This window comes from Mobula birostris, chromosome 10 (genome assembly GCF_030028105.1).
Source record: "Mobula birostris isolate sMobBir1 chromosome 10, sMobBir1.hap1, whole genome shotgun sequence".
Classification (NCBI taxonomy): Eukaryota; Metazoa; Chordata; class Chondrichthyes; order Myliobatiformes; family Myliobatidae; genus Mobula; species Mobula birostris.
The window spans coordinates 13,322,491-13,347,204 of record NC_092379.1 but is presented as its reverse complement, the minus strand read 5'-3'; the positions used below and the strand labels follow the sequence as shown (position 1 = coordinate 13,347,204).

Below are 24,714 nucleotides of genomic sequence, written 5' to 3'. Positions count from 1 at the left end.
TCATAAGGCTGCATGCTTAGTCCCCAGCTCTACCACCTTTACACACACGATTGCATGGTTAAACCATGTACAAATTCATCAAAGATACAAATGGGTGAGCAGTTTCAAGTTCCTCAGTATACACATCACCGGTGATCTCACCTGGACTGTACACACCAGCTGTGTGGCAAAAAAAAGCACAACAGAGTCTCTTCTACCTCAGGCCAGTGAAGAAGTTCGGCATGGACCCCTGAAACCTCAAGACCCTCTACAGCGGCACCATTGAGAGCATCCTGACTGGCTGTATCACCGCCTGGTATGGGAACTGAACCAACCTTGATCGCTGGGCACTGCAGAGAGTGGTACAGACAGCCCAGCGCATCTGTGGACGTGTACTTCCCTCCATTGAGGACACTTACAGCAGCAGGTGCAGAAAGAAGACCTGGAAGATCATCGGGGACACCAGTCACCCCAACCATAAACTGTTTCAGCTGCTTCCGTCTGGCAAACGCTACCACAGCATTAAAGCTAGGATCAATAGGCTGCAGGACAGCTTCTTACTACACGCCATGAAACTTTAAAATTCACATGTATGTACATTGCAACAGAGTCAAAACGCAAAGATTTTTACTCCCTCATGTTGTGGGATGGATGTAAGATTTAAATAAACTCTAAATTCAAATCACAGGTGGCGTTGAGTCAGTTTACCGGACCAAGATAGTGGCTGAATGTGCTGCAACAACAACCTCTCGCCCAACATCACTAAAACTAAAGAGCTGATTGTTGACTCTGGAAGGGGAAGGAGAGTGAGCATCCACCAGTCTACAGTGGCAGATCAGCGGTGGAGAGAATCAGCAGCTTTAAATTCCTGGCCGTTAACCTGTTCAGAGTTGCATAGATGCAATCACAAGGCAGCATCTTTTCAAAGGAGATTGACAAAGTTCAGCTTGTTACTTAATACTCCAACAAACTTCTATAGATGTATTATTGAAAGTGTCCTGACTGGTAGCATCGTGGTCTGATATGGCAATTCAAATTGGCAGAATGGACGAAGCTGCAAGGAGTCACGGATTCTGCCCAGTACATCATGGGCACGTCTCTCCCACCATTCGTAGTATCTACAGGAGGTGATGACTCAAAAAGGCAACATCCATCATCAAAGATACTCACCATCCGGACCATGCCATTTGCTTGCAGCTACACACTGTGTTAATTGCAAGTACGGAGGAAGAACTACACAACTTAATTGATATAGTTGTTGAAGAAAGTGAAAAAATGGGTCTATCTATCAATTGCAAAAAGACAGAATGTATGGTAATATCCGAAAAGAAGGAGAATCCTATCTGCAGGCTGAGAGTAAACGGGGAAGACATAAAACAAGTACAGAACTTTTGCTACTTAGAAAGCTGCGTGACATCAGATGGCAGGTGCGACATGGACATCAAAAGAAGAATAGGGATGGCAAAAGACTCCTTTACAAGAATGAAGAGTATACTGACCAACACTAAACTAAGCATGACAACCCACCTCACAGTACTGAAATGTTACATTTATCCAGTTATGCTATATGGATCAGAATGTTGGACAGTATCTAGTAACATGAGGAAATGAATTGAAGCAGCAAAGATGTGGTTTTGGAGGAGGATGCAAAGAATATCAATGGATATCTAACAAGGATGTCATGAACAGAGCAAGCACAAAAGGAGAAATAATGTACAAGATCATGCAAAGGCAACGTAACTTCGCTGGACATGTGATTAGGAAAGAGGAGTTAGAAAGCACAGTAATTATGGGAAAGATTGAAGGGAAGAAAGCAAAAGGAAGGCAAGGACAAATGATGATGGAGACAGCAGCCAGAGAACTGGAAATGGATACCAGTGAATTGATCCACTTGACCCGGAACAGGAGTGTGTGGGCCATGGCAGTCAAACTCAAACTGGGCATGGCACCTGATGATGACCATGATGATGACCATCAGACAGGAGGCACAGAAGCCTGATGCCCTGGTTCAATAACACCAAGTTCAAGAACAGCTATATCCACCTCAACTACTCAGTTCTTGAACCAACAGCACAATCTTAATCACTGGATTTTAACAACCCTTTAACCACTTTGACCACTGTACAGTACAATGGACTTTGTCTATTTTTGTTCTAATTGTAAATGAGAATCCACGGATGCTGGAATTCCAAACAACACACACACACACACACACACAAAATGCCGGAGGAACTCAGCAGGTCAGGCAGCATCTATGGTAAAAGAGTAAACAATCGATGTCTCGAGCTGAGACCCTTCTTCAGGACTGGAGAAAAAAAAGATGAGAAGTCAGAGTAAGAAGGTGGAGGAAAGGGGAGGAAGAAATACAACATACTAGGTGGTAGTGAAAATGGGAGAGAGGGAGGGGTGAAGTAGAGAGCTGGGAAGTCGATTGGTGTAAGAGATAAAGCGCTGGAGAAGGGGCAATCTGATAGGAGAGGACAGAGGGCTACGGAAGAAAGGGAAGGGGGAGGAGCACCACAGGGAGGTGATGGACAGGTAAGGAGATAAGGTGAGAGACGGAAATGGGAATGGGGAATGGTGAAGGAGAGTTGGGGGGGGGGGTACATTACTGGAAGTTCAAGAAATTGATGTTCTTGCCATCAGGTTGGTAGCTACCCAAATGGAATATAAGGTGTTATTCCTCCAACCTGAGCATTGCCTCATCGCAGCAGTTGAGAAGGCCATAGAATGACGTGTTGGAATGGGAATGGAAAGTAAAATTAAAGTTAAAATGGGAGGCCACTGGGAGATCCTGCTTTTCTGGCAGATGGCGTGTAGGTGCTCAGTGAAGCGGTCTCCCAATATACGTCGGATCTCACTGATATACAGAAGGCCACACCGGGAGCACAGGATACAATAGAAGATCCCAGGGGACCTTGTGCATTTAACAATAAACCTGACTTCATCTTCAAGGATTACACAAGACAAAATATTCACTTTACACTACAGAAAAAAAACTCGTGTTGCTGCCTGCTTCTCTCTGCCAACAAAGGTCACATCCTCAGTTTCAAGCTACGTAGAAATTTGGTGATCCCACTGACATTTTGGCATTATACAAGCAGCAAGATATTGCTCCCATCAAAGTGATTTATTGTCATATAGAGGCAGAAGAAAGGAAATTATAGGCCAGCTAATCTGACCTCAGTGATTAGGAAGATGTTGGAGTCGATTGTTAAGGATGTGGTTTTGGGGTAGTTGGAGGCAATTGATAAAATAGGCCATAAACAGCATGGTTTCCTCAAGGAAATATCTTGCCTTGAAATAACAAACAGGATTGACAAAGGAGAATCAGTTGATGTTGCGTACTTGGATTTTCAGAAGGCCTTTGACAAGCTGCCATACATGAGGCTGCTAAACAAGCTACGAGCCTGTGGTATTACAGGAATGATTCTAGCATGGATAAAACAGTGGCTGACTGGCAGGAGGCAAAGAGTGGGAATAAAGGGAGCTTTTTCTAGCTGGCTGTCAGTGACTAATGGTGTTCCACAGAATTCTGTGTTGGGACTGATTCTGCTTATGTTATATTTCAACTATTTGGATGATAGAATTGAAGACTTTGTTGCCAAGTTTGCAGACAATAGAAAAACTTGTGGAGGGACATGAAGTTTTGAGGAAACAGAGGATACTCAGACAGATTAGGAGAATGGGCAAAGAAGTGGCAGATGGAATACAGCATCGGGAAGTGTACGGTCATGCAATTTGGTCGAAGAAATGAAAGGGTTGACTATAAAATACAAAAATCTGAGGTACAAAGGGATTTGGGAGTCCTTGTGCAGGATTCCCTAAAGGTTATTTTGCAGGTTGAGTTGTAGCGGGGATGGCAAATGTGATGTTAGCATTCATTTCAAAAGGACTAAAATATAAAAGCAAGGATGTAATGTTGAGAATTTATAAAGCACTGGTGAGGCCTCATTTGGAGTACTGTGCGTAGTTTTGGGCCCCTTATCTTAGAAAGGATGTGATGAAACTGGAGAGGGTTCAAAGGAGGTTCACGAAAATGATTCCAGAGTTGAATGACTTGTCATATGAAGAGCATTTAATGGCTGAGGGTCTGTATTCACTGGAATTCAGAAGAATGAGGAGTGACTTAATTGAAACCTATCAAATGATCAATGGCCTTGATAGAGTGGACGTTTCCTATTGTGGGAGAGTCTAAGACCAGAAGACACAGCAAATGACAGAGGGTGTCATTTTAGGATGGAGATGAGGAGGAATTTCTTTAGCCAGAGAGTAGTGAATCTGTGGAATCCATTGACACAGGCAGCTGTGGAGGCCAAGTCATTGGGTGTATTTAAAGGCAGAGGTTGATAGATTCTTGATTAGTCAGAGCATGAAGGGATATAGGGAGAAGGCAGGAGTTTGGGTCTGAGAGGAAAATTGGATCAGCCATGAAGTGGCGAAGCAGACTCGATGGGCCAAATGGCCTAATTTTGCTCCCATGTCTCATGGTGTTATGGTCATATCCTCACATGCAATTAAAATTTACTTGCAGCAGCATGGCAGACACAGATTACAAAAGCAGTATTTATAAGAAAAACATAAATTATACACAATTTTAGCAAGAACACAGTAAGAACTGAAAATGACCACTTTAGTGCTGTGATCAGAATAGTCGTTGTGTTGGTAAACTGCAGTGATTAGGGTTTAGCCATTTGGCAGCATTAGTTCTTGATAGTTCCAATCTACAGCAAATAAAGTTGACCAAGAAAGAAATCTTGACAACATTAGGCTGTATGTGCCTTCATCTGAGTTTGCTCAGATTTGGTATGTCGTCAAAGACACACAAATTTCTACAGGTGTACCATGGAGATTACGCTAACTGGCTAGAGTGGAGGGTGGCTGCTACAGCACAGGATCAAAGTAAGCTGCAGAAAGTTGTAAACTTAGTCAGCTCCATCAGGGGCACTAGCCTCCGTAGTATCCAGGAGCAATGAATCAAAAAGGCAGGATCCATCATTAAGGACCCCCATCATCCAGGTCATGCCTTCTTCTCATTGCTACCATCAGGAAGGGGATACAGGAGTCCGAAGCCAAACACTCAACGATGGAGGAACGGATTCTTCCCCTTTGCTATCCATTTTTTGAACGGACATTGAACCCATGAACACTTTGTTATTTCCATTTTTGTACCTCTAATATTAGCCGGCCAGTTGTGCAGTGGCATCTGTGCCGGACTTCGAGGTGAGTGGTCCTGGGTTCAAATGGGCCCAGTTCCCTGCACGCTTTCCACTGTGCTGGGCTGAGCACTGAGCTAGCAACTCGGCCTCATAAAAAAAACAGACAAACGCTAAAGAAATGGCAGGGTTGCCTCCCGATGTGCCACAATGGGCAGAACAATAAATTTCACGACATATGTCAGTGATATTGAACCTGGTTCTGATTGTAATTTGATCCATAGCCATCTTTGATTTATTTAATGGGAGTTGAAAAGAAAATGATAAAGTGTAACCGAGTGTTAAGTTTTTTGATCCATTCCTTGCTGCTGGAAGTTGTTTGGTATGTAGCAATACCAGTACCTGTGTAAGTGTACATAAGCCAGTGGTGGGTACTGACTAATTGATTGCACTTTACCATGTTCAGAGCAGGGCAATTCTTTTCACTTTCTATTAGTGAAGGGAAAGCTGCATCTCCATGTGTCATTCAAACCCACTTAAGCAAAACCCACAGGCTTCTGCATGAATGAAAGCTTTCTCTGAGCCCTCGGTAAAGTACTACGCAAAATAAAATATCTTTTAATTTCAACAAGAATGAATCCTCTGAGTCCTTGATAAAGCCAACTGCAAAATAAAAACTGCAGGAAAATGCAGTAAAGTCTAAAGTACAAGCGAGACAAACAGCTTCTGTTGTTGTGTGAATGAAATCACCAGAGAAAATTCCTGGTAGATACAAAACAGCTTCTTTACTCAACAAAACGGTACAGCGGGCATCATACAGAGACGCTTTCAGTGGAAAGGTCTGCTGGCCCGACGTAAGGCTCAATATTTTATGTGTTAAACACAAAGGACAATACTATATTTACAAAGTATAGACAATGCTTTCTTTTGAAACTACATACAAACTTCACACCTCCTGATTCACATCCATATCACAGATGCAAGCATCGTCTCGACTGGGATTCATAGGTTTGAGGAACCCATTGTTCAGACCTGTACTCCAAATAAAATCTACAACACATATTCAAAGGTAGAAGACTGGTAGCCAAAGCCATTTGCTAAATCCAAAAATCACTAACAGCTTTGTTAAGAGCTAGTGCCTTGGAACAATTACCTTTCATTACCTTTTTTCCGAACTAAAGAAAAATTCTGGTTCTGTAAAAGACACTTCTATCTCATAGTACCTGTTTAATTTCAATAACTATGTGACCTCAATTAAGAACTAAGTGTAAACACAAGAAAGTCTGCAGATACTGATAAATCCAAAGCAACACACAGAAAATGCTGGAGTTCTCAGCAGGCCAGGCAGCATCTATGGGAAAAAAACAACAAATTGACGTTTCAGGCCTAGACCTTTCTTCAGGACTGAGAAAGATGAGGGAAGATGCAAGAATTAAAAAGATGGGGGGTGGGGAAGGTGATGGATGAAGCCAGGTGGGTGGGAAAGGTCAAGGGCTGGAAGAGAATGAATCTAGTAGGAGAGAAGAGTTGTCCATAGGAAAAAGGAAGGAGGACGGGACCCAGGGGAAGTAATTGGCAGGTGAGAAGAAGTAAAAGGTCGGGGGAGTAGGGAACTAAGTGATTGTCTTGGATGCCATAGGCACCCAAGTATCCCAATACTTAAAACTGACCTCCTTTTGGGCTAATCACCTACTTGATTAAATGTAAGCACCTTGTAAATTGATTTTCAGTAAAGCTGTAGGAGAAGTGTGGTTTTAAACTTTCTGGTTCCATCCTCCGTGCTTTCCTCCACCTCTTTCACTTGGAAGTAATTTTTCTATCTGTGTCTTCTTCATCTTTTTCAAACTTGCTCTATTCTCAGAAGAAGTTGCATCAGGCTTCCTATTTCTGAGTCCAGGTAATTTCAACAAGAATCCAATGATAGTCAGTCTTCTATTTTAAATTAAAATCTACACTAAAACTCAGTAAAATTAAAACCACACAATCATTGATCCATAGAGTCATAAAGCACAGAAGTAGGCTCTTAAGGCCCATCTCATCAATACCAGTTTACACACAATAATCCTATTTGCCTTATCTCCCTATGCCTTTCCTATTCAAGGACCTGTCCACATGCCTTTTAAACATTGCTTCTACCACCTTATTGTAGATAACACTTGTTAACACTTGCTATTGTAGATAGCACTTGTTGTAGGTAACCACTGTGCTCTGAAAAGGGTACCTCGTAATCCCCTTTAAATTTCTCCCCTGTCTTCTTAACCCTATGCCCTCTAGATCTATACTTTGCTGCCCTGGGTAAAAGATTCTGACTCTCTATCTTATCTCTTCCCCTTATGTAATCCTCTATAAGGTTATCCCTCATCCCTCTATATTCTAGTGAGAATAAAATCAAACATTTAAATCTCTCCTTATAATTATAGCCTCCATTCAAGGCAACACTGTGTAAATTTCTTCTGCTTTTATCTCTATTGCTACCATATCCTCACTGTAGTTGTGAAACCAGAATTATATATGATTTTGCTTTGAAGTTTAGTAACACGAGGGACTTAACCTCAATCCTTTATTTAGTATTACTGGCAAAGTTTTTATCAAAGGTTCAAAGGTTCATTTATTAACAAAGTATGTATGCAGTATACAACTCCGAGATTCGTCTTCTCCAGATAGCCACAAAACAAAGAAAACAATGGAGGTCGTTCAAAGAAACTGAGGTCTTACTTCAAAGGTAAGCAAGTTGTTAGAGAAGATCCTGAGAAGCAGGATTTATGGGCTTTTGGAGAGATATAATCTGATTAGGCATAGTCAGCATGGCTTTGTCAAGGGAAGATCATGCCTTACAAACCTGATTGAATTCTTTAAGGATGTAACAAAACACATTAATGAAGCTAGAGCAGTGGATGTAGTGTATATGGATTTTAGTAGGGCATTTGATAAGGTTCCCCTGTGAGGCTCATTCAGAAAGTAATGAGGCATGGGATTCAAGGAGATCTTCCTTTGTGGACCCAGAATTGGCTTGCTCACAGGAGGAAAATGGTGGTTGTGGATGGTTCGTATTCTGCTTGGAGGGCAGTGACCAATGATGTTCTGCAGGAATCTGTGCTGGGATCTCTCCTCTTTGTGATTTTTATAAATGACCTGGATGAGGAAATAGAAGGATGTGCTTGTAAGTTTCTTGATGATACAAAAGTTGGGAGTGTTGTGGATAGTCTGGAGGTTACAGTGGGACATCGATACAATGCAGAACTAGGCTGAGAAGTGACAGATGGAATTCAACTCAGGTAAGTGTGAAGTGGTTCATTTCGGTAGGTCAAATTTGAAGACAGAATATAATATTAATAGTAAGACGTTTGGCAGTGTGGAAGATCAGCAAGATCTTGGGGTCCATGTCCATAGGACACTCAAAGCTGCTGGGCAGATTGACAGTGTTGTTAATAGGAGTATGGTGTGTTGATTTTCATCAACCATGGGATTGAGTTCAAGAGCCGTGAGGTAACGTTACAGCTATATAAGACCTTATTTAGACCCCACTTGGAGTATTGTGTTCATTTCTGGTCATCTCACTACAGGAAAGTTGTGGATACTATAGAAACTCTCAAACTCATTATTTGCGAAATTGCAACTGGACAAATTAAAAAAACGAATCGTTTTTGCTTTTTATCCATTCATCCTAATGAGGAGGAAATGCGAAAAGCTACAACTGAGAGAATAATTTGAGGAACCAAAAGAAATTGGTGCACAGCATGATAATATAAACTACATGTGATCATTCAAAGGAATCAACTTCATGTGCTAAATAATCTGCTCATTCTGCAATTTCATAATTTTATGTGTTGTGTGAAATTGAACTAAACAACACATGCATCACCTACCTCTTCGTTATTAGTCATAAAGATAAAATCGCCATTCCAAGAATGGATAAAAAATTTGATGAAGGTATGAGGTGGAACCTTTGGTACAGCAAGCCATGTGGTGCCAAGATTGTAACTAAAAAAAAAGCAAAGTTTTTATAATTGAGTAATTTATTCTGTTACATTTCAAAATACTGTTTGCAGGTTCTGGCTCAACAATCATTTTAAATACAAAGTAAGTCATAAGAAATAGGGCAGTGAGCTATCATGTTGCATTTGTCAAAAGCAAGGCAGAACTTATATTCATCTTTAAATAAAGCTGAGGATTTAAGTCATTGGTCAGACAACACTTGGAATACTGTCAATGAGAGAAAATCTGCAGATGCTGGAAATCCAAGTAATGCACACAAAATGCTAGAGGAACACAGTAGGCTAGGCAGCATGGATGGAAAACAGTACAGTTGGCATTTCTGGCCAAGATCCTTCAACAGCACCAGAGAAAAAATGATGGGAAGTTAGAGATAGGAGGTGGGGCTAGGGAGGGAGAGAAACACAAGGTGATAGGTGAAACTGGGAGAGGGGTGGGGATGAAGTAAAGAGCTGGGAAGTTGAGAGGTAAAAGAGAAACAGGGCTGGAGAAGGGGGAATCTAATAGGAGGGGACAGAAGGCCATGGAAGAAAGAAAAGGGGGAAGAGCACCAGAGGGAGGCAATGGACAGGCAAGTAGATAAGGTGAGAGAGGGAAAAGGGGTTGGCCATTACTGGAAGTTCGAGAGATCAATGTTCGTGCCATCAGGTTGGAGGCAACCCAGATAGAATACAAGGTGCTGCTCCTCCAACCTGAGTGTTGCCTCATCATGACAGTAAAGGATGCCATGGATTGACATGTCAGAATGGGAATGGAAAGTGGATTTAAAATGGGTGGCCACTACGAGATCCTGCTTTTTCTGGCAGACAGAGCATAGGTGCTCAGCAAAGCAGTCTCCCAATCTATGTCGGGTCTCAGAGATATACAGGAAGCCACACTGGGTAGCACCGGAATCAATAGATGACCCCAACAGACTCACAGATAAAATTGCACCTCACCTGGACGGACTGTCTGGGGCTCTGAATAGTAGTGAGGTAGGAAGTGGAGGGGCAGTTGAAACACTTGTTCTGCTTACAAGGATAAGTGCCAGGAGGGAGATCATGGAGAGGGACGAATGGACAAGGGAGTCATGTAGGGAGCAATCCCTGCGGAAAGCAGATAGTGGGAGGGGGGCGTGGGGGGGGGCGTGGGGAGGGAAAGAGGTGCTTGGTGGTGGGATCCCATTAGAAATGGCGGACCATCCCCTTTTACTTCTCTCACCTTATCTCCTTGCCTGTCCATTGCCTCCCTCTGGTGCTCCTCCCCCTTTTCTTTCTTCCATGGCCTTCTGTCCTCTCCTATTAGATTCCCCCTTCTCTAGCCCTGTATCTCTTTCACCAATCAACTCCCCAGCTCTTTACTTCATCCCTCTGCTCTTCCTGGTTTCACCTATCACCTTGTGTTTCTCCCTCCCCACCCCTACCTTCCAACTCTGGCTCATCTTTTATTCTCCAGTCCTGTTGAAGGGTCTTGGCCCGAAACATCGACTGTACTCTTTTCCAGAGATGCTGCCTGGCCTGCTGAGTTCCTCCAGCATTTTGTGTGTTGCTTGGAGTATCACGAGCAGTTTTGGGTCCCTTATCTGAGAAAGGATGTACTGGTGTTCGAGAGGGTTTAGAGGAGGTTCATGAGAATGAGCTCAGGAATGAAAAGGGTAACATATGAGGAGTATTTGATAGCTCTGGACCGGTACTTGCTGAAGTTTGGAAGGACAGGAGAGGAACTCATTGAAACCTATTTAACATTGAAAAGCCTAGATACAGTAGATGTGGAGAGGATGCTTCCTATAATGGGGAAGTCTAGGACCAGAGGGCCTCAGAATAGAAGGATGTTACTTTCAAATAGAGATGCTGAGAAGGAATTTCTTTAGCCAGAAGGTAGTCAGGCTGTGGAATTCATTGTCACAGGCAGGTATGGAGGACAAGTCAATGGATATATTTAAAGCGAAGGTTGATAGGTTCTTGTTTTGTAAAGACTACAAAGATTATGGGAAGAAGGTAGGAGATTAGGGTTGAAAAGGATAATAAATTAGCCATGTTGGAATGGCAGGGCATACTCAATGGGTCGAATGGCCTAATTCTGCTCCTATGTTTTATGAATGTTTCTTATTTCATGTTAAATTGGATATACAGTAAAACTGATATCACACAATTTGAAAGTCTTTATGGTTCACATTATGATTCACTATATGGTTTAGCAGCCGATATTTGTCATACTTCTTTCTCATTCAGCAGTCTTGCTCTCACACTCCTCTCCCTCTCACCAAGGTCCAAGTCCCTAAGCTTCAATTCTTAGCAGCACTCTGGGTGGCGTGGTGGGGATACAGCTCTACTAAAGAAGGTGCAAGGTGCTCCTTCCCTCTCCTAGCCTAAAGGTCACCCTTGGGCAAGGTGTAATACCTGCTTAGTGCAACACCCCCCCCCCACCCCCAATAAGGGTCAGGTGAAGCCACGGGAGCAAATGGTGGATGGTCGTATGAGCAGCTGGTGTATATCACAAGTCCTGGTTATACTATCACTAACGCCAGGCAGACAATCTCTGAAGTTTATTGATAACGGCTGAGGTCACCCATCATGTAGAGACACTGCCCAGAAGAAGGTAATGGCAAACCACTTCTGTAGAAAAAGTTGCCATGAGCTACAGACCATGATCGTCCATGACATACGACACAGCACGAAATGATGATGACGACGACCCTGGTTCACATGTTCCATTCCCATTTATTACTTTTCAACTCATCAGTGCTCTGATTCCTGCACCCCCTTTAAACTTGGACGATAGTGGGGTGTGGCTCATTTTCTGCCTGGAATCCATACAGGGGGTGGAGATAGCGGCTGACACTTTAGGGATATTTAACAGACTCTCACTTGGGCAATGGATGAAAGAAGAATGGAGAAGAATGGGCTATGTAAGTGGGGAAGGGTTAGATTGATCAAGGCATAGGTTGAAAGATTGGCACATCATGAGCCAGAAGACCTGTACTGTGCTGCACTGTTCCATGTTTATCTGGTACACTGTAAGATATATTATAACACTGTGTAACATCAGTGATATTATCTCTATTCATGTCCTGACAAACTATTTATCAAGCAACACACACAAAATGCTGGAGGAACTCAGCAGGCCAGGCAGCATCTATGGAAAGGAGTACACTCGACATTTCAGGCCAAGACCTTTCCTCAGGAAAAACTATTTGATAAGTTATTTATCAAGTCTTTTTAAATTTTATAAATAGTTTGCAAGAAACAACATCAGATAGTCTGGGAAATATGCTGGTATTAACAAGGAATTATCTAAATTTTAGATTGCATCATAGAGAGATTTAATACTCTCATTATCCAACTGATGTTTGATCATTTTCAGCGTGTCACAGTGGATACCTAGATTCCTAACAGTAGACAGCAAGATTTTATTCAGTGGTGGTCTACTACACTTGAATCATTACAGTAACAGCTAGTTGAGTCATGTCACAGCAACAACCTTGCATTCAGCATCAGTGAGACCAAAGAACTGATCGTGGGCTTCAGAAAGGGTAAGACAGGGGAACACACACCAGTCCTTATCAAGGGATCAGAAGTGGAAAGACTGAGCGATTTCAAGTTCCTGGGTGTCAACATCTCCCAGGACCTATTCTGGGCACAACATATCAATGCAGTTGCAAAGAAGGCACAACTGCAGTTATATTTCATTAGGAATTTGAGGAGATTTGGTAAGCCACCAAAGACAAATACAAATTTCTACAAATGTACAAATGTACGAGCATTCTAACTGGCTGCATCACCATCTGGTATGGAGGCACCGCACAGGATCAAAATAAGCTGCAAGAAGTTGTAAACTCAGTCAGCTCCATCATGGGCTCTAGCCTCCCTTTTTAAAATATATTTTTTTATACTAGCCTCCCTAGCATCCAAGATATCTTCAAGGAGTGATGCCTCAAAAAGGCAGCATCCATCAGTAAGGATCTCCATCACCCACGCATAGGTACATACACATGCACACACAGAAAATTTTGTAAATCAGAATATTATGGTGATTGCTGTTCCTAAACTATTCTGCAGCATATGCATCAAAACATGAGGAGGTATGCTGCATGATGCACAATCTTGCCATCATTTTGACAGAGCCCTTACCAGCAGCTAGGTAGGTGGCTGTGAAATAAGAGCGTTAGGTGTAGGCATAAAGGACACATGGACAAGGAAATTGGTAGCTATGATAACCAGGCCAATTCATAAAACTGGGTTAACAGAAGTAATAGATCAAATCAAAAATAGTAAACCAATTGGTTGAATTTTTTTCAAACTTGCCAAGTCTCATGAAGACAGCAGAAGGTTGGAAAACAGCCAAAGTGACTCCTTCGTTTAAGAGGGAATCGACAAGAAGGGGAACTACAGGCCATTTAGATTAACATCTATTATTCACAATGTGCTAGTGTCACTAACCAAAGAGGACATGATTAATTCTTTAGCAAAACTGAATATAATCATATAAGCATGGTTTTATGGAGGCTAAATAATGTTTTACAAGTTTGTTCCAAGTCTTGATGATGTTACATATAGAGTTGACAGAGAGCAGCCTATAGATATGTGAGGCCCTGCGTTGGTTGGGGGCGATCATGGATGTTGTGTCCCAGCTGTCTGCATGTCTACATTCAGTTGATACACGTTCCAGGGCAGTACGACATGCAGAGCAACCTATGCCCATGCAGCAGACTCCCACTTTCCATGCAGCTCATGAATCTAAAGGAAAGGCAAAGACCAGTACAGTTTGGCACCAGCAGCATTGCAGGAGTTGCCAGTCCACTTTGAACTCAAGGTAGAACTGCTTTGGGATTCCAGCTCGCGATTTTTCCTCGCTGTTTACTCTCGAAGCATTACCCATGAGTAGATACAGCCGCATGGCAGCAGAGCTTTGAGACCAGAGTTTTCCTTCTCCTAGATGAGCTGCCAACCACAGCTAATAAGACCCATCTGTCCAGACCAGTAACCCACCTTTGCCCCTTCTCCGGTCAGTAGAAATGATTCTGACAAGCTTCGTAGCTAAGCCACATTTGAAGGCTGAATTTGGTTGTCATACCCCATAGGGAGCATTTAATAGTTAGTAGGAGCTTATCCCGACTAACGCCCCACCCCACTCTCCTCCCTACAGCTACGACAACCACAACGAACCAACCTCTAGATACATATAATGTATTTAGACTTCCACAAGGCATTTGACAAGGTGGTACAGAAGAGGCTAGTGCCTAAACAGAGGGCTTTACAACAGGTAGTCAGAACTGCACCAGAGGGAGACGATGGGTAGGCAATGAGGTAAGGTGAGAGAGGGAAAAGAGGAATAGGGAATGGTGGGAAGTGGGAGGAAGCATCAAGAAATCAATGTTCATGCCATCAGGTTAGAGGCTACCCAGACAGAATAGAAGGTGTTGTTCCTCCAACCTGAGTGTGGCCTCATCGCAGCATTAGAGGAGGCCGTGGACGGACATGTTGGAATGGGAATGGGAAGTGGAATTAAAATGTGTGGCTACTGGGAGATCCCGCTTTTTCTGGCGCTTGGCGAAGTGGTCTCCCAATCTACATCGGGTATCACCAATATACAGGAAACCACAACGGGAGGACAAGACATAGTGTATTAACCCAACAGACTCACAGGTGAAGTGTCGTTTATAGAGTCTTAAACAAGGGTCTCAGCCTGGAACGTCAATTAATTACTCTTTTCCTTAGATACTGCCTGACCCGCTGAGTTCCTCCAGCATTGTGTGTGTGTTCTTTGGGATTTCCACTATCTGCAGACTTTCTCATGTTTGTAACCCTAGGATTCGTTCTTGGCCTTCAGCCATTTATTTTTTTGTTTTCATGACCTGAAGGAGGAAGAAAATATCAGGTTTCCAAGTCTACCAGTGACACAAAAATAAGTAGAAGGGCATTTATTTGCAATGTGATTCTGCAATGGGTTACAGCTAGCTTGAGTGATTAGCAAAGGCTTGGCAAATGGAGTCAAATGTGAGAAAGTGGGAGGTCATACACTTTGGTAAGTGAAATTATGAAGCAGATTATTGGCCAGAAAGGATAGAGCACAGGCAGGTCTAACAAATAGTTAAGAAGGCAAACAGCACATTGGTCTTCATTGCAAAGGGATTGGAGATTAAAAATAATGAGGATTGATTATAGTTCCAGAGGATGTTGCTGAAGCTAAACTTGAAATACTGTGCACAGTTTTGATACCTTTATCTGATAAAGGATATAATAGCATTGAAGGCAGTCAAAGAACAACAACTAGGATAATTCTTGGGATGATAGGATTGTCCTTTCAACAGAGGCTAGACAGATAGAGCCTCTATTTCTTGGAATTCATAAGGACTTACCCAAACTTGTAAGATTCTAAGGAAACTTGACCTGGTAGATAGAGAGATTTTTAATGTTCTTGCTGATGTGAGACAGCCACAAACAAGTAGTCACAGCTTCACAATAAGGGAATTATCATTCAAGATGATTATTTGAAAATCTGGAAAGCTACCTGTTAGTTATGTTGGGAAAAATAAAAACAAATCCTATCCATCCAACTGTTTCTCCATCTGTCTACCACTGTCAACAAAATGATGGAATGTCAAAAATCTTAACAAGCTGCACTGATAATAAGCTGTTCACCAATGCTCAGTTTGTGTTTTATAGGAACTATTCAAATCCAAATTTTATTTCAGTAATAGTGAGAAAGAACTGAATTCTACAGCTGAGGTGAGAGTGAATGCCCAATGACAATACTGCAAATTCCAAACTATATTAATGAAGATTTATTTTTTTCTCCTTTGATTTCAGTAATGTGCAGGTAAGATCCCAGGTATTGCAATTTCCTGGGATTGCTGGTACCTTATTTATTCTGGCATTTGTCAACTGCTTTTAGCTGCCTAAAACATCTTATCTTAAATGCACAGATGGATTTTGTGCAGAGGAAAGCTCTCCACTCTGTCAGTGTGTAGGTGATTGTGGTACATGAGAAGAAATTCATCAGGATGAATGCCATGCTTCCTGGAAGCAAACACGACTCCTTTATCTATAGGGAGTTTGCTCTGTCTGACATTTGCAGTAGCCCGCACAGATTGGAAGGGTAAACTGTGGGAGCCATGAACTACTTTCTACTTTCCTTTCTCTCACGTCAATATTTCCTCCAAGCACAGCAGAAGAACATAAATAGAATGAAAGATGTACATGGAACCAACTTGGTAGTGTAAACAGTCACTGGTCTTTGCAAGATGAGATTTTGTTGCCTTATTCATTTTCAGGTCACCTGCAGTGCACATCATGCAGATATGGAGACATTATGTGCTGCATGCTGCATAGTCAAGCAAAGCATGTACTGTGGGTACTGCCAGATCAGGAGAAATAAAGAAACCTAGCACCCGAGGTGCAATAAGGAAAGCCTGAGCAAGTGAACAAAGGCCCTGCTCATACAGTCTCATCCTCCAGATGAGCAGAAGCATATACTAGCCATACAGTATATAAGGTAGTTCATAATAGAATGGCAACTTTCCATTAGTTTGCAAAATAAAATTCTTAACCGCAAGCCGTGTACCTTTCCGCAGTAGAAGCTCGAACAATAATATAGAAAATTAATAATCAGCTGGGAAAATTAAGATCACCTCAATTTTTTCTGTGTAGGTTCACATGTGAATGGAAGGATCACTGAACTAATTAATTTGATGCAACACACACAAAATGCTGGAAGAACTCAGCAGGCCAGGCAGCATCTATGGAAAAGAGTAAACAGCCAACGTTCCAGGCCAAGACCTTTCATTAGGACTGGAAAGAAAAAGGAGAAGTCAGTGTAGGAAGCTGGGAGGGGGGGAGGGAGAAATTCAAAGTGGTAGACAATAGACAATAGGTGCAGGAGTAGGCCATTCAGCCCTTTAAGCCAGCACCGCCATTCACTGTGATCATGGCTGCTCATCCACAATCAGTACCCTTTTCCTGCCTTCTCCCCATATCCCTTGACTATCTTTAAGAGCTCTATCTAACTCTTTCTTGAAAGAATCCAGAGAATTGGCCTCCACTGCCTTCTGAGGCAGAGCATTCCACAGAACCACAACCCTCTGGGTGAAAAAGTTTTTCCTCAACTCCGTTCTAAATTGTCTACCCCTTATTCTTAAACTGTGGCCTCTGGTTCTGGACTCCCCCAACATCGGGAACGCGTTTCCTGCCTCTAGCGTGTCCAATCCCTTAATAATCTTATATGTTTCAATCAGATCCCCTCTCATCCTCCTAAATTCCAGTGTATACAAGCCCATTCACTCCAATCTTTCAACATATGACAGTCCCGCCATCCCAGGAATTAACCCAGTGAACCTACGCTGCACTCCCTCAATAGCTAGAATGTCCTTCCTCAAATTTGGAGACCAAAACTGTACACAATACTCCAGGTGTGGTCTCACCAGGGCCCTGTACAACTGCAGAAGGACCTCTTTGCTCCTATACTCAACTCCCCTTGTTAAGGCCAATATGCCATTAGCTTTCTTCACTGCCTGCTGTACCTGCATGCTTACTTTCAGTGACTGATGAACAAGGACACCTAGGTCTCGTTGTACTTCCCCTTTTCCTAACTTGACACCATTCAGATAGTAATCTGCCTTCCTGTTCTTTCCACCAAAGTAGATAACCTCACATTTATCCACATTAAACTGCATCTGCCATGCATCTGCCCACTCACCCAACCTGTCCAAGTCACTCTGCATTCTCATAACATCCTTCTCACATTTCACACTGCTTTGTGTCATCTGTAAATTTGCTAATGTTACTTTTAAACCCTTCATCTAAATTATTAATGTATATTGTAAATAGCTGCGGTCCCAGCATGGAGCCTTGCGGTACCCCACTAGTCACTGCCTGCCATTCTGAAAAGGACCCATTAATCCCTACTCTTTGTTTCCTGTCTGCCAACCAATGTTCTATCCATGTCAGTACCCTACCCCTAATACCATTTGCTCTAATTTTGCCCACTAACCTCCTATGTGGGACCTTAAAGGCTTTCTGTAAGTCCAGGTACACTACATCCACTGGCTTTCCCATGTCCTTTTTCATAGTCACATTCTCAAAAAATTCCAGAAGATTAGTCAAGCATGATTTCCCCTTCATAAATCCATGCTGACTCGGACCTATCCTGCTACTGCTATCCAAATACAGGTATGCTGCCATTTCATCTTTTATAATTGATTCCAGCATCTTCCTACCATCATCATGGTAGGCGATAAGTGAAAACGGGAGAGGGTGAGGGGGTGAAGTAAAGAGTTGGGAAGTTGATTGGTGAAAGAGATAAAGGGCTGGAGAAGGGGGAATCTGATAGGAGAGGACAGAAGACCATGGAAGAAAGGGAAGGAGGAGGAGCATCGGGGGGAGGTGATGGGCAGGAAAGGAGATAAGGTGAGAGAGACTAATGGGAATGGGAAATGGTGAAGGGGGAGGCAATTACTGGAAGTTTGCAAAATCAATGTTCATGCCATCAGATTGGAGGCTACGCAGACAGAATATAAAGTGCTGCTCTTCCAAACTGAGTGTGGCCTCATCACTGCAGTAGAAGAGGCAACAGACTGACAATTTCTTGTGTTTGTAATTAATTTAATGGTTTGCTTCATTATCTCTGTTTACCGAATGAGTGGTATTTCACATAAAGAATGCAGAACTCCACACTGAAAACACTTTCTCTAGGAATCTGCACTCTGCAAGTATAAACATGTTGTTCAGTTCACCTTGATATATCTTGTGAGATCATGAAATTTCCTCCAGATTTTGTTCAGAGTCCACTGTATAGCTACCTTATACAAGATCCTTCTCATGTTGGACTTAATGGTTCTCCTGGGCCCCTAACACACAAAATTTGTCCTACCATGTACCCTATTGCCTCCAAGAGGACAAAAATCTTGTCATGGTTTGAAGGCTTGTGTGCCTCAATGACATGGAGATCTACGTTGGCTGGAGTCAGAGTTTTATGCTTTGGCTCTTGGTAGGGTCGCCCATGCCAAACAGGTCAAAGGGTAGAGGCCAGACCAAGAGTGGTCCACCGATCCTGCAGGTTTGGGGGTTCAGCTCAGGGCTAACAACCATGACTGGTAAAACAAAATTGTTACAGAAACAGCAATAAAGAATCCTTCTACATCTGAGTGTGACAGTATTCCTGAGTCTCCACCAAGGCTTGCATGACTGACAGTAGTGAAAACCGAGCTACTGACATGACGAAGGAAGCCCTGAACACCGCCACAGATGGAGGACCTTCATTACTACAAAAATGCCCGTGGCGTAATGGGCAGTAGTTGTTGTTCCTTTTCACCTCTGGTGGCATATCGAGCAGCATTTTTTCCCATTTCCTTAGCATTTGTCTGTTTTTACAAGGCCAAGTTGCTAGCTCGACACTCAACCCAGCACGGATGGAAAGTATGCAAGGAGCCGGCCGGATTCGAACCCGAGACTACTCGCCTCGAAGTCTGATACTGATGACACACCACCGGCCAACTAATGGGCAGTAAGCTAGGTATCTTACTGAGTAAAACTTCACATCATTTTGAGTGATTAAGGAGTTACCTCCTTCTTCCATGCAACCTTTTCCCTTCACAGAAGCCAAAGTACTGCTGTTTCGTGGTTGTCACATTCACATTGTTGAAGAATACTACACGGTAAAGAACTGAGAGATGCAGAAATTGGGTGAGGTCTCAGTCACATCCCACTCGAGAATAAACCATCAACTTAGTATTCCATTGGCAGGGAACTAAATGGTGTCTACACAGCCACATATTTTACCCATGAACAGTGAATGCAATCAATGTCCAGGTAACCATATTCATCCAGTGTCACTAAGTGTAAATATTAGAACTTCTTTTCTTTCAACAATGCTGGAGTTCTCTTATGAGATGGTTTGCAGCAGTTCGAAGAGATAACTCACCACTACTCTGCCAAATGCATTTAGAGACTTTGTCAGCAATGCTTCCTTGCACTAAATTAGTTTTCAAAATCCTCATTCATCAACAGCTCCATTTCTTGCCTCCCCTCCTGCTCAGTATAGCAGTGACTTTCTGACCAAATATAAAATCAAGATGTAGCATAAAATAACTATTCCCAACCAAACGTATGTCACATTCCATAGAAATATCAATTATTTATGCTGGATGTTGCTGTAATTCCTGCCTATTTATATCATACTTACTGATACACCAGTCCCTAGCATAACTGAAGGAAGGCTAATCACTTTTGATGGAACAGATTACTGTTGTGTACATACGTCTACTGATGCTTCTGGACACATCTTCAGTGATGTTCCTGGAATCATCGGGTATTTCGGGTCTTTCAACATCATACAACCTTCTCCAGGTGACCCAGCTGGGGCTGATCAGACCCCAGCTTGAGTCCAGATGGCTAGCTACTTACGACTCCATGGCTCCCCTCTTTTGAGCCACATCCATCTTGATGCCCTCTCTGCCGCATCGGTGGTACTGCAGATGGCTCAGCTCTTCCTCTCTCCCTCGATGCCCAAACTGCTCAAGGCTCTAGCTAAAGAACGGGCTGCAAATCCCCTACAACCAACCTCCACTGGGAAACACCTCTTTCTCCATCCAGCCTGCTGACAGTTGCTGACCAGTCCTGCGTACAGATACCCTTTGGGGGGGAAAAAGTCACAAATAGCTCTGAACGTTAAGGACCTGGCTTCAGGCATTCAAAGGTTCAAAGGTTCAAAGGTTCATTTGTTATCAAAGTATACAACTCTGAAATTCTTTTTTCTCCAGATAGACACAAAACCAAGAAAGAACAGCAGAAAAACCACCAACCCTCTCCTACTGTCTGTCTGTCTGTCTAGGTACCATATCCGATGCGGACTTTGGTGACCATGGTTTTCCATATAGATCTATCCTTCGTTTTTTGGATGACTTCCATTTCCTCGATGTGTAGCCACCTGGCTATGCTTTTGATGTACATAAGCTGAGGTCTTCCTCTAGGTTTGCTCCCCTCGAACTTTCCAGAGAGTATGAGTTTTTCTAGTTCACCTTTCTGCATGATGAGTCCCTAGGAATCTGAGTTGTCTTTATCTTATTGTTGGTATGAGTGATCAAACTGCCTGGGCTCTTCTGAGAACTTCTTCATTCGATGTGTGTGTGGTCCGTGATATTTTTAACACTCTCCTGTAGAACCATAATTCAGCTGCTTCTAGTCTCTTTTCCATTGCTGGCGAAATGGTCCAGGATTCACTTCCATAAGTCAGGATAGAATAAATGTAGCACTGTAGTATTCTGTTTTTAGTGTGTGTGCTCATCTTTCTGTCTGTTAATATGGTCTTCATTTTTTGGAAAGCTTCTTTCACCATTGCTATTCTGTATTTGATATCTGTGTTGCACCTGCCATCAATTGTTATTAGGCTGCCAAAATATTTGAATTTGTTGACTTGTTTAATGTTTGTATTTCCGATCTTGATCACACATTATCGGATGTTCAAGTAAATCAGTGTTCGTCACACTTCCAAAGAAAGAGGGAGCAACAGAATGTGAGTTACATCGTACAATAAGCCTGATGAGCCACATGGCAAAAATTATTCTCAGAGTAATCATGATAAGAGCAAGGCGCTGTATAAAACCAGAAATCAGTAAAGAACAATGTGGCTTTGTGGAAAACACTGGAACCAGAAATGCAATTTTCATGCTACGGATGATCTGTGAACAAGCCATCCAGGTACAAAAAGACGTCTGCCTATGTTTCATTGACTATGCAAAAGCTTCTCCTACAGAAAAAAAAAACAAACAAAAAGGCAACAGGGACATCAACCCCCAAATCCCCCTCCCCGTACACAAAAATGAAAAAGATCGGATGAAAAATACAGAGCATAAACAACACAAGCCTTAATCGGTGAAATGGAGTCTCGGTGGTTCAATCTCCTTCATTGCTTTAATGAACAAACAATGGAAGGTTTAGTTGCGAAATGGAGTTATCAGCATAATGACAGCAGTTTGGACTTGCTAGTAACAAGCACTGGTGTAATGGGTACCCAAATGCTGCTATCCTGAAAAAAGACAGGAGTGATAACCAAATCACCCAGTCCTGATGAAGGGTCTCTGCCTGAAACTTCAACTCTCTTTTCCATCGGTGCTGCCTGGCCTGCTGAGTTCTTCCAGCATTGTATGTGTGTTGCTTTGGATTTCCAGCATCAACAGATTCTCTTGTTTTTGTGAAATAAAGTTAAGTTTGTTGTAAAAAAAAACAAAATGATGGGAAGTAAAAGTGGCACGTACCCAACATTTTCACATCTAAATAAAAGAAGATTCTGCAAGAAGTGAAAGGAAGATGTGATGAGAATTTGAAACAAGAATATTACTAGTTTCAGACTTTTCACTGGGTCCAATACTAAAGAGCACAATCTTCAGAGTTTTCTAGCCACAAAACAAACACGTACTTAGCAATAATGCTCTATTTTTCAAAGAAGTTGGGGAATGTGAAATGTATAAAAACATTGCGGTATGCATCTCATTTTCATGACACACACTCCTCCTGACAAGATATTTTGAGTTAAATTTGATACCTCTTGTAAATTTTCCCATTCCTTTCTCCTAACATCTTTGTATTTTCACAAAGACACAGGTAAGTGTTTTTTATTTTTATATACTTTCATGTTTTTATATTGTCCTTTATATTTCTGCGACTGAACCTCTTTTGGCAATTAAAACCCTTGCCACTCAAGAACACAACTGGACATGAAACACATTACATTTCATTTTGATGGCTTACGTCTGGTCTTTTTTCATCTTAACCATTAACATTTTGGCTCAACCATGACCAATCTTGGACACTTGTGGTTAGTAAGGTTTTTATTTTGTTTAGGGAGATACAGTACCATACAAGCCCTTCCCAGCCCAATAAACCACACTGCCCAACAACTCACCTAGTTTAACCCTTGCCTAATCACAGGACAATTTACAATGATCAAATAGTCTATTAACTGGTATGCCATTGAACTGTGGGAGGAAACCAGAGAACTCAGAAGAAATCCACACGCTCTCGGTATAAACATAAAACTTCTTATAGAGGATGCCGGAACTGAACTCTGAACTTCAACGTCATGAGTTCAAAAACGTTACTAATTCGGAATCATATTTACTGTTTTCGTTCTGCTTGCTGGAATATAACTGACATACTATAATCACTATTAGACAAATTTTACATACATTTAATATATTAAACAAATATGACTCATTTTCACTGAGAGCCTGAGATCTGGGCTTTGGAGTGGTGGGAGGGGGCAGGGAGTGATTCTTAAACCAGTAGATCAGAAAGCTAGATCCAACCAACAGAAACACATTAAACTCCACCATTTTTGGTGGTGTGAAAGCAACTACATTAAGAGCAAGCAGGTATTCAACTGCAATATATTCTAGTTTTATTAAGCAATAATGGTGCACTAAACCCAATGGCTGGGCTCTCGTTGTACACTGTCCATTCTTGCATATTCTCCCCAGGGAGAACAGCCTCCCCACCAGACGCTGCAGGATCCTTCCACCATAAATGATGGTCTCCACCACTGAAAAAGACTGCCCCCACACTCCAGGTCACTGGCCATACATGTAGTTGTTTCGTTTGTAAAATGAATGATTTCCAACAGGTATTTGCTAACTTATGCCAGTATTGCTGAGATACAGAGGGTGATTTTTCAGTATCCATTTATGGATGGAAAGTGAATCTGTTCCTTGGCTCTTGCTGGCCCCACAAATGATGGCATGAAACTCTAGGAATAGTCATTTGACCATTGGCTCAGTATTTTATCAGGATTGAGAGCTCTGTTTCAGAATCAGAATCAAGTTTATAATCACCGGCATGTGTCGTGAAACTTGTTAACTTAGCCCCAGTTCAATGCAATACATAATATAGAAGAAGAAGAAGAAAATAAATAAATAAATAAATAAATAAATAAGGGGAAAAAATAAAAAATAATAAAAGTAAAAAATAAATAAAGTAAATCAACTACAGTACATATATTGATTAAAAATTGTGTGAAAAAAATAGAATATATATTGAAAAAGTGAGGTAGTGTTCACAAGTTCCACGTCCATTTAGGAATCAGATGGCAGAGGGGATGAAGCTGTTCCTGAATCGCTGAATGTGTGCCTTCAGGCTTCTGTATCTCCTACCTGATGGTAACAGTGAGAAAAGGGCATGCCCTGGGTGCTGGAGGTCCTTAATAATGGACGCTGCCTTTCTGAGACACCGCTCCCTGAAGATGTCCTGGGTACTTTGTGGGCTAGTACCCAAGGTGGAGCCGACTAAATTTACAACCCTCTGCAGCTTCTTTCAGTCCTGTGCAGTAGCCCCCCCATACCAGACAGTGATGCAGCCTGTAGGAATGCTCTCCACAATACATCTATACAAGTTTTTGAGTGTATTTGTTGACATACCAAAGCTTTTCAATCTCCTAATAAAGTATAGTCACTGTCTTGCCTTCTTTATAAGTGCATCAATATTTTGGGACCGGATTAGATCCTCAGAGATCTTGACACCCAGGAACTTGAAACTGCTCAATCTTTAATTATTTGCCCTTTAATTACTGCATGTTAGTATTAAGAAGCAGTAAATCTGGCCGATTTTCAATTCTTCCAAAC

At 42.1% G+C, this 24,714-nt stretch overlaps 1 protein-coding gene across 5 annotated transcripts in view; it reads right to left on the bottom strand.

Annotated features, from left to right (window-relative positions):
- Positions 1-24,714, bottom strand: part of LOC140204440 (cation channel sperm-associated auxiliary subunit gamma-like) — a 176,679-nt gene that overhangs the window by 85,764 nt on the left and 66,201 nt on the right. For all 5 annotated transcript variants that reach the window (XR_011887612.1, XM_072271161.1, XM_072271159.1 and 2 more), the window contains exon 14: positions 9,002-9,116. Coding sequence is in view for 4 of the 5 variants with exons in the window: in XM_072271161.1 (XP_072127262.1) it covers positions 9,002-9,116 (115 nt within the window). In the remaining variant the exon portion in view is untranslated. The remainder of the gene's footprint in view (positions 1-9,001; positions 9,117-24,714) is intronic.